The following is a 15,592-nucleotide window of genomic DNA, read 5'->3' as shown; positions in this document are numbered from 1 at the left end:
CACATGCTTCATAAAATAGATACAGGTATGCCAGGTTACACAAAGCTTATTGGGTTGATCCATTGAGGGGCAATGAATCACATGGAAGGGAAGATTATGGTGCTAGTCCTCATCTACTTTTTTTATGGTGATTGGGTGTTATTAAATTTATTTTGTTGGACAAACCCTTATCGGGGGTTCCTTCAATAAGGAAAATATCTCACTCAATGTCACAATTGACTCAATGACCAGTGACATTTCAAAGGAAATCGCTCCTACTTGGATTTGGGAACCAGTACAACTATCTTAGACTAGAGTGTGTGCGATAGTCTTTTTGACTCCAATCTCACTTCCTAGTCCAAATCACAAAGTTGATTTAGAAGGGCTTGTGATCGCAATCTTACACTCGAAAAAGGAAAATTGCTAGGCGAAGGCAGGCCTCACCGCGGCAACCAATATATATTAAAATCCAAAACTCTTTCATCTTTTTCTTCAAATAAAATAAATATACCAAAATATTATTACTATCTTGTGTTTCAATTTTAATCTGAAGTTAGTGGATCCTTCGTGTTTGAGACTTAAATTTTATATTTTATCCAAGGAATATTTGCCTTCTCATTTTCTACACATAACACATATATTTCATGAAGGTATTTCTATCATTTTGCAGATTTGTAGTTTGTTTACAACATATTATACATCAGATCTAGAAAAATACTACATACAAAGGGTGCTTCCAAGTAGTACAAATCACATACACTACTAGTTTATTTCCAAAATTGTTTTCATCACATATCTTTAGTATTATGGGGTTAATACAGACATATTCCAGCCATCACAAGTATCAAATACTTGCTGGGATGATTTTCTGGGTTTTGACCCAAGGGGGATTTGACCCCAAGTCTCTGCAACTAGTTCCAGCTACCTGGAAACCCCAATTTAGTTGCATATTTGAAGCTTTCGGTGATAAATATTGTTATACTATTGCTTCCCTAGCTTCCTGCGCTCCTAGATCTTTGATCTACAATGTTTCCATACTTGTGGGTAGCCCCCAAAGGGGGTTTGTTTATCTTGTTGTTTTCTGAATTTTTTAGATCTCTGGAGATACAGAACAGCAAGCTATTTTATTAATCACGGTCGCTTACAGTTACCAATGGTACAACTCACGGAAACACTTCATATTCAGTAAGGGTATTACTTGTTCACTCATATGTGTTTATAATAGCTAGATATTCCAATTTTGAGTGATTTCTATTTGTTGGTCTGCATTAAATATGATTTTCAGATATAAAGGAACAATTAACTCTTCACCCTAGACTCCATTATTAGGCACTGGTCTTCTAATTTCTTTGGTGAAACATCTTGTGTAGAGAATCCTCCCATAGCCTTTCAATAGGAGTTGGGCTTAGAGTGTGGACTCATGCCGAAGTGACAATGGGCACTTGTCCTATTTGGTACCACCCTAGCATCTCGTGAGGATCTTGACGACACTGTTATTTTGGGCGATAAGTTGGTAACAGGTCCGTCAAATGCAAGGACAGAAAGCTTTGTCTAGTAGGAAAGACTATAACCTACAGGGCAATGGGATGGATATAGTTGGATTGGGTTACTATAGGGCCTATTTTGTTGGTTAGTTGTAAGGTTTGTTGTTGAGTGGTCATTAGTTGTTGGAACATGGTCCGCTTGGTTTGGATCATTTGGGTCTAAAACTGCTATTGTTAATGGGCCTATTGGCAATTTGGCATTGAATAACAGGGGTTTCAACTAAGACAAGCAATTGCTCCCGCATTTGTTCGTCCAAGACTTGGGCAAGGCTGGAGTTCTGGGAGCATCCAAAGTCACTGGAGTTCTTACAATGAGCTATAGGACATAGAAAATGTTGGAACTTGGAACAGATAGGTTCTGACATCTGGGAATAGTGAATTGGAGTGGCAGGTATGGAATGTTATTCCAAGCAAAAATATGCAAGTGTTGAACCTTACCAAATATTAAATCAGTGTAACAGAAAAATTAAATAAAAAAATTAGTGTAGCAGCAACTTGAATCAGCACATCAGTATAACAATAATTTAAATCAGCAGAGAAAACTACTGTGCCTAGGGTGCACAATAGTAAATAGAAAATTACAAAAATACACTACGGAAAAGCAAAGAAAAATGGTAAGGTCAATCCTGTTACCTGTGTATCACATGAATCACTTGAAAGGATCTTGAAGAAAAATTCTGACAGTAGATCCCAAAAGAGACAGAAATGAGGAAGCTCTTTGGAAGTCCTAACCTTAAGGTTCTAATACCAATTGATATGAGCAGAACGCCAACAATTGAAATGACTCACACACACGAGAACAAGATACAACTATGCAAATATTAATTGAATTATCGAGACTGTGCACATATGTTATACACTCATTTATATTAGCTATATGTAGAATACAAAATTGTGGGGATAGTTATAAAAATTGACGAGTCTTCAATAAAATACAATAAAGTGGGTGAGAGATCAATTGAGACCAAGTCATCCAATTAGAATAAAAGGATAAAGAAGAAATGTGTACTGAAATACAAAATAAATGAAGTACAATTATGATACATGCTCACACATGTTCACTAGACTAAGTCTTATCAGTTATCCACTGAATCAATTCTGGAGTTTAAAAAAGGTTAGTCTTGATTGACTGCCTAATGGTCCAAACAACAACTCCAATCACTTCTAACACATCTAGTTCTATTAATCCCACAAATTTATGGATAACACCAAATGCGGTACAAAAGGTTCCACCCTCATGATAATTATCAATGGCCATATGTCCCGAATTGAGGCGGCCTGCGAATGGCCAGTTTTGGGTGGTCATAAACTCATCAAGCTCAAATTTACTACAATTCAGGGTTTTGTATCCTAGGATGCTTTCTCGTCTCCACTTGATTGTAATTACTACAGCTAGGAGACAACTTAGAGATTTGAGATGGAACCATGACCAAGTTCTTTCAAACCATAAAAAGGACTTCAAACTCAAATGACTCGGGGAGGGGGGAGGCACTATTATTTTGTCTATTGATATCCATCACCATAATTATCGCTAGGTACCATCATAGGTCCTCTTCAATATGACCATTGTAGATGGCATAAACACACCAGTTTACTTGGTAATTATAAATTATTAATACTGGACAGGAGATACGATTTGATCTACTAGTTTTATTAGACGTCTAACTACATAACTGCAACACCAATTAGAAAATACAAAGAACTGATTTGTGGTTTGCATCCTACTGTATTTTTATAGGCACTTCCTTTACGCTTAGGTTTCAGATATCATATTAAGTTATTAACACATCAGATCAATATAAAAGAGGATGACAAGAAACTACAGGCCAGAATGGGAAGCTTTAACAGTTTAAAATTGGCCCTGAATTCAGAGTGGAAAACTAATCTCCTATGTCCCTCCCTCTTTTGCAAAGAACAGAGAGGTAAAAAATGAACAATCTCAATTTTGTTGGATTTTTGTTACATTGTTTTGTAGCTTGTTAGATTGGAACTTTGATTCTTCACTAAATAGAAATTGTTTATTGATGAACATGTGTACTCATAATCAATGAACTGCTATAGGCAAGAAAGAGAACACAAGAAGACTCTGCAAACATAGTTGCTAAATTCAAATAAATTGTTTGGATGATAAGTATAAGAAACAAACAAATCTGTCTTTCATTTTATAGGAAAAGTAAAAAGGTTCTCAAAATTTTATTGAATTTATCTTATATGTCTGTTCCAAGATTCCATCATATGAGTTTTGTTTTTCTCCAGGAAAAAAAAATTGAATAGAAATGTATTTTGCATTAACAAAATGGTACTAGCAAGCACAGATATTTGTAACTATGTTAACAATAGTTATGCTCACCAATAAGGATGCCATCCACAAATGTGGGGAAGCATCCTTTGGGTTTCCTTGCAAGGTTTTCCTTGGAAAAAAATAGTTATGCTCACCAAGTTCAAGCTGAAATGGCTAGTTGACAGAAAGGGAACAATGATGACCCAAAAGACAATGTCTGTCATCACCACAGCACCTGCACATGTCTGTTCAAATTAACAATCAACTTTCAGAAGCTGTATTTACGTTACATTTTGCAGGAAATAGTTGCCCATGGACTAGAGAGTTCACAGAATTTTTACCATATTTTTGTTAAACATTAGAGAAGGTGCATATGAAAACTAGCAAAATTAATCATCTCATCAGGAAAAATGACTAAAGTATCCAATGCCAGGCTTTTTTTCAAGCTATTTTTGGAATCTTGGTACAAATATTCTTTCTTAATACAACAGAGGAACAATTTAACTTATAAAAAATTTTCAGAGACACAGACCCGAGAAAATGTTGAATCTTCTAATTTTTTTCACTGCTTCAGCAAATGATTCTGCATGCTGGAGTTCTATAATAACAAGAAGAAATAATGGATATTCATATGGAAAACATATTATAACATGTGCATAGCTTTCGCAGAGGCAACCAAAATCAACCTCAAGAGTCAAAATTCCCATCCTCAAGATAAAACACAAAGAAAACCCATAAAATCAATGGCCAACTATGATAAATCATATTTTTTACGAAGTTTTATGGAGGTATACAGGACTGGAACATTATAAATTATTAGAAGATAGATAAGAATTTTTCCTTGCAAGATTCTGAAACAAGTACTAAAGAATAGACCATTTCCAAAAGTTAACCATATATGAATTTTTAACCCCATTTTTTCTAAGTACATCTTATATTTAACAAAAAATATTTACAAACAGCAATGCAAAAAGTGGAAGGGAATATACAATGGAAATCATAACCTCTTCTGCAAAACAATTAGAGTTGAAATAAAATCAAAATAAGATGTGGGGTCAAGAGATTGAGCATTTTTGCCGCAAAATCTAGGAGGCCTTGTAGGGGGGACTCACAAGGCGAGGACTAGAAACTATGGCAACAATGAGGAAGGGTTGCCACTGTCACCTCATCAATCTTCATCCTGCTGCTTAGTTGAATCTCACCAAAAGGGAGGCTTCCCTATATTCACCTATAAGGGTATTCTATTTAGAGCAATGTGGAAAAAGTCGAAGTCGGGATTAATTTGGCTAGGGTCCAAAAGTTGAAAAACTCGTCAAAGTCGGAAGTTTTTTGAAAAAGTCGGTAAAATTAAAAAAAAACAAAAAATTATTCATTTTTTATTATTTTTTTAACATCTAGAGTATCCACAACATCAAATAAATGAATTTCCACATAAACATGTAAAGAAAGCTAATATATAATATGTATATGAAGTCTAGTGCTACATCACATATCAAAATAGTGAATCAACTCCTGAATTTTGAGTCCTGTCTGAGTCTCAACTCACAAGAGTCAAAATATCAACAAAAAATATCATAAATGTATATCATGAGTCATATAAAAGTCATCAAGTAATCAGTCACTGAGATCCTCTTCCCCTTCTAATTTTTGCTTCCGCTAATTGTATTAAGAAATAAGTCAAGCATTTATTCAGTAGATTGTAATCTGCACGGGTAATATGGTGTCAGGTGGTAGGTTCAATGAAAATTAACAGTGAGTATCACAATAGATGTGAAAATTAGCGCTTGGTGACTCCAAGCTGCTTATTTTCTGAGAAAACAGTAGATGTCAGATTACTAACCTGGCCTTGGCATCTATTATTCAAAAACTCTTGGAGGTAAAATCCACTTCTGATACATAACCTTTCCCCACATTTACAGGGAGTTCACCACTAAAGAAGATTCCCTTTCAAAATGTGCTCTCATTGCAGGAAGGATCTTTGTTGTCACAAGATTTCACAGGTACTTTGTTCCTGTCTAAAAAATGGGTTCTTTTTTGAGGCACTGGTTTTGTTTTTTTTTGGACAGGTTGTTGCTGTTTGATCTTCATGACCTCCTCTTTGTTGTTTCTTCTGGAAGCATTCAACAACTGTAACAATGTTTTTGATGGTGTGGGGTTCTTTCTATGGAAGATTGTTGTATGCCTGTCTTTTTGGTTCTTTTGTAATCTTTTGAAGGGGCAGTTGTTGTTAGAGTCTGGATCATTGAAAGCCTGGAGGCTTAGCCAATGTATACTTTGCTTTCTAACTAGAAATATGAAGTATAAAGATTTGTTTTTCCTTGGAAAACAAAAACATATCTTAACCTCAAAACTAACAGATTACAAATGAGATTGCTATGCTCGCAAGAAGTATGACAAACAATACAATGCAATAACTTGAAAATGCATGGATGGAAGCTTCAATTTACAGTTTTTTCACCTTTGCGGCCTGGGAAAGGAGGCAGACTTTTTGGGTCAACTCCCGATTAAATCGGGAGTATAAGGAAAAAATCGCGATTTTTTCCTTTGTGAAAAAGTCGCCAAAAAGTGAGGGGATTAAATCGGTTAGTTAAAAAAATCGCGTTTTTAGGATTAAATCGCGATTTTTTGCAGACTTTTTCCACACTGATTTAGAGGGCTCAAGGTGATACGAATAGCCTAGGGAAAGATACCTTGAAACTGAAATAGGCTCAAATCTTCTTTATAAACGAACAAGTATACTAACCCTATACTGGGTAAGGACTACTACAAGCTAGGTTTTATTGATATGCAATGATAAAGGAGTATCTAGGCATGTAGAAGTCAAAGAAGTGTTTCCTCAATGATTAAAATCAACAAAGTAATAGGGGAAACCCTCAAATAGGCTTCAAGTTGAAGCTTGGCTAGGGATTAGGGTTTTAATGGCACAAAGGAGTTTAGAAAGGATGATGTCAGCCCTATTTAGGGAGGTTTTACCACAATCAATGCTATATTTTGCATTTAAAAGGTTTATGGAGGCAAACCTTGGAATTTCATCCACAAGCATCCACTCAAACTTATCCTATTGGCAAATCGACCCTAGAAAAGCCCTAGCGGCTTGCCTTAAAAAGCCTAGGAGAGATTTTTAAAAAGGAAAATATTTAAGTTTTCATAATTTTTTGATCAACATAACCTTGGCCAATGCCTAATCCTACTTTGGCAAATGAAGTTTTAGGGAAAATTTCATAGAAAGATGAAATTTGATTGGAATAAAAGGGAGGAAATAATTTTCCTCTTGTAAAACCCTAGCTATATTTCTTGTGAGGGGAGAAATTAAATATAGAAGATCCACCCTATGGGTTCTTCTATAGGTTTCAAGGAACAATAACTTTAACATGCAAAATTTCACAAAGATTTCCAATAAACAATATGCATTTAGTCATGGAACATTTGGAAACCCCAGCATAAATTCATTCACATGCAAAATATACAAAAATCATCAATAAATTTATAAATTCCTCCAAGTAAAGCCTTCTTTCAATCCCAAAACGACATCTCCAATGTAAAAAATCAATCTCCAATATAAAGATGCTCCACAAAAATCAAAGTTATACCAAGTAGCAAAATAGACAAGGCAATTCGTACTCTCTCTAAGGAGGCCGAATTTGCACGTGATGACAATGAAAAGACTAAGTGAAGGGATCCTTTATTTATCGGAGCTCTATCCCTTCACTTTTCCAAAATAATAAGCCTACATGCCCTAAAACAAATTTGACTAAGTTTTTGACAAGACAAGGGGTTACAAGCCAATCCCATAGCTCAAAACAATAAAATAATGCCATAAATGCCCATAAGTGTGGGTTGATATCCTCCAAAAGCATGACACCATCTCCTTTTTGAGCAATAAATGCCACAACAAGGTGCGGAATGGGTTAAAGAGATGCCCCATCATCATAATCAACTCCACATCCTAAGCGTAAGGTTCAAGAAGTGCTTCAAAGTTCAAAGTTCTTCCATGTCCGAAACCATGCTCTAGGTGCCCCACATCACCCTCTCAAGGGCTAGATGGGTGACATGGCACTATCTCTCTCCAACATTGGGGCTCCAAGAATGAGTACAAGTCCACCATTTTCATCTTGATGATGATTGTCATCATCTAGACTTTGCACAAGCAACACCATCAAACAGTGTAAAGGCCATCCTTGAAGGCATCCTAGCTCTGTTGCGTACAATATCAAGTAAACCCAACACAATGCAAGAGGAGCTCAGTGTTTTAGCATATAGGGGTACTTCGGGGTGTCTTGCATCCTATGTCACAAGGTTCGTCGAACTTTAACCTTGAGGTTCGAATTTTGGCGAACCTTAAAAAAAAATTGAGGTTCGATGAACCTCATCGAACCTTATAGCCATCGACCAAGTCCATAGATCAAAACTCATAACTTCATGTCACAACTCAAGCTTGTAATTTATCCTAGCAGTTTCCATGTTCGTGATAGCAATTTTTATGTTTACTGATGTTGATTTCTTACTATTTTATCCTATAATTCATTTTAAATTAATATATATACATATAGACGAACCTAATGGCAAACCTCATCCAAACCTCATCAAAAAATTCGAACTCAAACCGAACCTAATCATTTGCCAAACCCAAACTCGAACTCAAACCATGTGACATTGCCTGCATCATCTCCAAGGGGGCTACAAAGAAAACATGGTGTAATCTCTCTCAAGAATTGGGGCTCCAAGAGGTAGTACAAGCCCTCCTTTGTCATCCTGGGGATGACCATCATCATCTAGAATTCAGATCAAGCTATGACCACCAAACAAAGTCAAAGCCATCCTAGGGGCATGTTCGGTCTATTGGGTACATCATAAAGAATCTCCAACACTAAGCCAAGTAAGCACAGTGTTTCAACATCTAGGGATGCTCTGAGGTGCCAATCTACTACTAGAATCACCAAAGTGCCCAACGCTTTGCTATGGAAGGGCAACGCTACATCTACAAGGTCATCGTTGGTCTCCAAAAGTGTGGTATGGCCTAGGCATCATGTAGAGTGAAAGCATGGAGTGTGTTCCCTCAAGGCCTCTACTGATCTATGAAAGACCACCTGGAAAAACCATCTCAAACTCAAGTGAAAGTAACCATTCATTAGAGACAATGATCATCATGGATAGGTGCTAGTCATGGGACCAGTTGATGGAGGTTCGTCTTCCTAAGTGTATAGATGTATGGAGGGAACAATAGTGGAGGCATGAGTTACTTCTTTCCTCGGCCTTTTTTCCCACCCTCTAGTGCACCTTTTACTTTTTTTTATAATGCTTCGATAAGGAGAATAGATTAGGTGTCCAAGCTTGCTTTTAATAATGTAGCATTTATTTACCCCTTAAGGATGAGTAAATGTCTCACTCATCGGGGTTGGGACATGCAAGGATTCCTTTCTTATGTGTGAAGCATCTAGAGCTCAGGAACCGAATGATGTCTAATGAAGGGGGTTGAGATCATGCTAGGCTTTTTCCCATGCATTGATTATTGTCCTGGCCATATTTTGCATTTTAACTTTTCTTTCTCCTTTGTTGTGGCCACCTTATGCTTTTATCTTTCTTTTAGTTGCATCAACCTCCAGGGCAAAGTTTTCCAACCCTAACTCAAGGATGTGGATATGAGGGTGCCAAATCCAAACGAACCAATGACAACAAATCCAAAGGATGGATGTGACATCAAGGGAATGACAAAAGGTGTTAAGTATGGAACAATCATGGACACGCTACTTCAATTCAAGTTTCTCAAGTAGTGCCACTCTTATAACCTGTTGATGCCTCGAAAATCGCTGCAACAACATTGGGGATAACCACCCGGTCCGGACCTTAGTACAGCTCCTTTTCCGTTTGGAATAGTGGCTCTGACTGGGGATAATGGGACCAGTTTCCCAAAAGTGGATAAACGGGATGAATGGATGATTTATAAACTAAGCTAGCGGTGAGCGAATAACTAAACTATTAACAAGAATACATAAATTATGATCTACCCTGGGAACTTATTGAGCTTTAAAGTGCAGCGCTTGATGATCCGTGTCTATAAACAGGCATATAGATGACTCCATCTAACAGACAGGGACATTATTTCATTCATGATTACTGTGCTTAAATAGTTAAGCAAAGCGATTAAAGCAATATTACCACAATTATCATTTATATCATTGACATATACATGATTAAAAAATAACACATCATAAAACATCCAATAGTGGAATGAATATAGATCTGCTGTCACAGCGCATGCATATAATCAATAATAGCAAGAATAATCACATAACAATTCATATGAAAAGAATGAATTCAGACATAGATAGAAATACCATATGAGCTGCTTGACATTCCCAATATCAATCACTACTTGTAGTTCTTCCTTCAACGCAAAAACATTCTCAACAAAGACAATAGTGCACAATTGCATAAAAAGCTTCCTTGTCGAATTAAGAACAACTGGTCCAGTTTCATAAAAGAATATTGACTGAAGCACAATAGTGCAAACTTCAGTCTTTTAAGTCTGGTACAAAACTTTACGACCCTCTCCAAAACAATGAAAGGGTCTATAAATACTAAATTAATCTAAATATCTATTAAACTGAAATACTACTAAATCGGTATCAATAAATCTCGATCCTATTTCCCTCAGCGATCTGGCAATCGGCGGCATGATTCATCAAGTAGGCTGCTTGCCTTTAAATCTGAGCTGACTTATCGCAAGCATTGGCTCTACTTCAGGAGGTTTGTTGAGGCGCGAACTGAGCTGGGCGGCATAGGTGGCATCCTGAATATCGAGAATTATATACCCGATCGCATCTGTTAGGTACTTAAGGGCGGCTCTCTGTGTATGCGGCTTAATCAGGAAGAGCCAATATGCCTCGAAGGTTAAACTGTTAATCCCGGCGATTAATCTCCCCTTTTCCTCTAAATCAGGATAACATGATTGCTCCAATGTGTTTGTTGTTGTCAACTTTCCTGGTGTACATTGGGAAATCATATTTGATAAGTAGAGAGTGTTGTTAACTAGTTCAACTAGATTGCTGGAAGTTGATTTACATCTTGAAGCCGCCCTCTCTGCTTTCATCATCTGAGACTGCCATTCTGTGAAGAGCATGTCTTTATGTGTTTCTAAGATCCTGGGCAGATTTGCTGCTCTCCCTTGATCAGAATCTTGCCAGTCAAGAAATGCAATTATGATCTCTTCGGCTTGATCTAATTCATTTCTGGCCTTCTCTCCCTACTGATTTATGGATGTCGTTAAGTCACACAATGGCTCTGCCTGAGCGATTTGTTGACACAGGAGCCTAATTTGGGATATTAATGCAGTGTTTATTTGTAATGCTTCTGCCCTGAATTCATCCACTTGTGGAGCGCCCTTTATTTTTTCGAGCTGCGATGACAATTGAGCGATTTGCTCATCCTTTGTTTTCATCATTTACTCGTTTGCTGCCCTTAATTGTCCCAATGCCTCTGATAATTCCTTCTGTTTCTGGATCGCGCTTTGGTCAATCCTTTGCTTTTCTGCCTGCAATTGCTGAGTTAATTGACTGTTCACTTGCTGTTGTGTCAACAATTGCTGCTCTGCCTGTTCTGCCTTCTGCTTTGTCTCAGCCAACTCTGCCTGTAATGCGAAAATTTCTTGATCCTTGGTTTTCAGTAGAAGACTTACCTCCGATGCCTTATCGATTGTCGCTGCCGAATAGGCTCCCGCATACTGCGACAGTTTTGTCAGGTCATCGGAGGGGTCAAATTCCTCCTTCCAAACCACACTGCCCGTAACAGTTTGCTCTGGGAAAAGGGAAGGTTGATCAATCTTCCTTCTTTTCCTTTGTCGTTTTACCACTGCTTTATGCCTCGGGCTGTAGAAAACATCCAAGGGAGGAATATCTTCTACCTGAAGAATGATCTGGTCGGAGGGGTCTTTTGGTATTACCTCAACATCCTTAGAAATGGGTGGGCCGCTGGTTCCACTTAGAACCTGAGGTGAAGTGATGTCCTGTGTATCGTTTGTCTTGGAAGTGTCTGTATCCTTGGAACATTCCAACCCACTGATGATAGAGTCAAATTGCTTCCATTCCTGGAGCAATTTAGGGTCAATACGAGTATCTATATTGACATCAATGGTGGTTTGTTTTTGCTTTTCGGCTTGGGACTCCTTCTGCACTTCTTCCTGCTCTTTCTTTTGTTGCTCCTCTTGTTCTTTCCTTTGTCTTTCCTCTTGCTCTTTCATTTGCTATTCCTCTATCTCTTTCCTCTGTCTTTCCTCCTGTGCTCTCTTCTGCTTTTCTTCCTGTTCTTTTCTCTGCCTTTCCTCCTGTTCCTTCTTATGATCCTTTGTTATAACAGGAGGTTCCTTTGACTGTTGCCGACCAGGCTCGCTTGATGATGTCGCTGGGGTTGTTGCTAGTAAATCTAGAGGCAGAGTTTGCAACCTCTGTTCTCTAAGTTTATTAAATTCAGTCAACCCTTCATCATTATATTTCGCTATGGCGAATGATTTAACCTGACTTATTGACTCTGCTGAAGAGAACAGGTCGTCAAAGATATCTTCCTTATGATCAAATCTTGTTAGTTTGGCCTGTTCTAATGCATTATAGGCAACTTTATTTGGATCAAAATGCCTATTTGGGAGAGTCGCCAGAGTCAAGGATTGAATTTTAGTGGCTTCCTTTTCTGCATGTTTGAGGTCATGCAGCGTATATACACCACACTTCAAAGGAAAAGAGGGCCAGCCTTGCTTCTTATTTTTCTTGAGCGTTTGTGTAACACTCTCTGCAATGATTTGGTAAGAAATTTCCCTCGCTAGCAGTTTATCCGGTATGTACAAAGGGAGGACATGCAGTCTGGCTTGGCTACCGAAAACTCTTATGTAGGTAAATCTCTCCTCTCCAAACCATCTACCTATTCCGGTTAAATCAATTCCGGCTTGATAGGAAATCTTGGGAGCAGGTTTATCGAAAATGGAATAATAAATAGGCAACATAAAGCCATTACAGACTTGGTATAGATGATGTTTATAAGAAGATTTCCACAATTTCTTATGGTATATATGAATAGGCGTGGGGTCTTGTGCAGTCCACCTCCAGCCGAGTACGGGGAATTCAGAGTTAAAACAGAGGGTATCTAGAATATAGGCACTGTAATAAAATGGGGGAATTACCCTTTCAGAAATACGGGTCTTGCTTCTAAACTCAAGCACAGCTTGTGCTAATTTGTCAGAAAGGATAGTGGCCCAATCCATAATTATACTGTTGCATGCTGCTTCCATTAGAGGAACCATTTCTATGGTAAAATTAGCAGAGTCATGCAATCCCCATAATCTACACATCATTATTCCAGCATAGCAGTAAGGAGAAGACAGAGAATCAACCGAGTACTTACCGGAAGATTCGTGTTTGTGTTTGGCCAGATTTTGTCTCCAATCCCGGATGGGTTCAGATTCAACTTCGTTTTCGTTTGCAAATTTCTCCAGGAACGCCTTATTATATATCTTCTCTGGCTCGGGCAAATGATACATTTGCCTTAGATCATCCGCCCTGAATGACCCGAAAATTCTCCCGTCTCTGGTGCTGAAAGTTCTATCCAAGATTGGGATTTCTTCAATCGCCCACCGCACGACGTCTGTGTATGGGAGAATTTGCTCCCTGGCCGCTATCCTGTGAAGGAAAGAGTCGGCTAAATCCTTGAGAGTACTCTCAGACTTCCGAAGTAAGTCCACAGTAGCTTCTACTATTGTCCTTGCTGGTTCTTCGGCTTCAATCAGGTTGTAAGTGCCTTGCCAAGTAACTCTGGTGAGACCCGTACATGTAGTATCAGATATCAAGCCCTTCTTTTTGTCCACGACAGCTTGTCCTGCAGTTGGTGTAACGGAAGCGCCCGTGGTCCTCTTGGATTTCTTCCCCATCTTGCTTGAGCTTTCTTCTATGGATGAATTCTGCACAGCGGCGAAAATAAACGTAACACAGAGATATGCTAATGAAAATCCAATATGGGAAAGATATATTGATCAAAGCGTGCTGAGAGATTAACTCTTAAAAATGGCTGCGGATAGAATCCATGGGAAGATCTTACGATTACATTAAATGGCCGTTTAAGACCTGCCACCCCTTAAATGCTCATTACACCATTATTCGGCCGAATGGCCCGCTTAAGCGTGCTATGGATATTTTGGCGGTTGAGTGCAGGTGATCGATTTCTTAAGAGATCAGGCTTTAAATATGAATAGATCGTAATATCCCTCCATTTTAACGGTTTTTTGAAATCCATGCTATATCATAATCGGGCGTCGGGAACACTTAAATCCTTATGTTGACAATTTCGAAACCCCGATCGCCGATAGCGATATCGCATCGCATCGGGAGAATTGATGTTATATAAACATATGGATAACATACCACCGCCCGCCGATAGCGAAATCGCATTGCATCGGAGTGAAAGGGCATAACAATGTGCATAGATAGTGTATCGCCGATTGCCGATTGCCGATATCGTATCGCATCGGGGGTATGACCTGGGCGCCTTATTATTGTGCATAGGATAGTGCCGATTGCCGATTGCGATATCGCATCGCATCGGGGGTATGACCTGGGCGCCTTAAGACTGCGTATAAAGTATCGCCGATAGCCGATAGCGATTTCGCATCGGCGGGAACCCACATGTCACTTATTTGTGTTTTCTATGTCATTGCGATATGCGATCTTGCGATCGCTTTATCGCAATGATAAAAGATTGCTTTATTTGATCAAAAATGGGTTTTTCAAAAGGTTTTATATAATGTCTTCATTCGGTTTGCGGACCTTTCTCGAATAATGCAATATTGATACCAATTAACTTCTAAAGGGACCCATTTCATATAATAATTTTGTAAATATAAATGATATGAAAATGGGGGGTTGTTGTAGGGCACAACAATTGGCGATTCGCTGGAAGAACCAGTTATCTCTGAAAAGTACAGAAATACTTAAACTTTTGCAAAATAAAGTTCTAATCAAAGGGGAAATTCTAATATAACTAGGTATATATGCATTCCAAGTAAAATGGATCTATTTTTGCTAATTTCCTCTCTTTTTTAAGAAAATAGATACATTTTAAGTTTTAAATAGGCCTCTATGGGTTTATAATGGCAAAACAGAAAACTTCTCCAAATCAGCTTTTAAAGTGAACTCCTCCGTTATAGGTAGAGCCTTTGCTGCCAGCAAACGTTTATAGTTTCGATAGGGATACCTTTTAACCATGCTATTGTCCATTGTTCCATCCAATTAAGAGTGTGATTAACAGAATGAATTCAAAACATGTTTTCATATTTTGTATTTCATTTCCTTTTTCTGTTATTGATAAGATAAAAAGCCATTGTCCTGGTTTGGTGGCCAGCTGTTGACAATGCCATTTACTGGTAGTAATCTAACCGAACAAGTTGGCTCGTGATGAGACCCCTTGTCTTATAATTTCAAGCCATTACCCTGTTTTGGTATGCAGTATTGGTAATGTCGGTTAAACTATTTCCCTATGAACATGGTAAGCAGGCTTGTAATAAGACCTCTTATCTTTAATATCAGATATTTTAGAATTACACTCTGAATAATCATAAACTTTAGTGAATGGGATGAACAATCTTCTCCTTAAGAGTAAATGGATGACAGGGTAAGAGTTGAAGATGCTGAAATTGGATTAGCTTCTATCTTGATATTGATAACTTTTTGAGACCAATTTGAAACAGAAAATGATTTACAATACTTTTAAACTTTTGAGAGGAGTTCACAAAACTTGAAATATGGTTTCAGAA

General features: G+C 38.0%; 1 protein-coding gene across 2 annotated transcripts in view; it reads right to left on the bottom strand.

Moving 5' to 3' along the window:
- The window catches only part of LOC149249092 (uncharacterized), a 248,809-nt gene that overhangs the window by 96,351 nt on the left and 136,866 nt on the right, over positions 1-15,592 (bottom strand). For both annotated transcript variants that reach the window (XM_089458634.1, XM_089458635.1), the window contains exon 4: positions 3,960-4,049. In XM_089458634.1, the coding sequence (XP_089314760.1) occupies positions 3,960-4,049 (90 nt within the window). The remainder of the gene's footprint in view (positions 1-3,959; positions 4,050-15,592) is intronic.

Source organism: Pinus tabuliformis, chromosome 7, assembly GCF_031772625.1.
Source record: "Pinus tabuliformis cultivar Carrire ecotype Pingquan chromosome 7, CPIR1, whole genome shotgun sequence".
Classification (NCBI taxonomy): Eukaryota; Viridiplantae; Streptophyta; class Pinopsida; order Pinales; family Pinaceae; genus Pinus; species Pinus tabuliformis.
The sequence above is the reverse complement of the archived record's forward strand: the minus strand, read 5'-3'. Positions and strand labels throughout refer to the sequence as shown.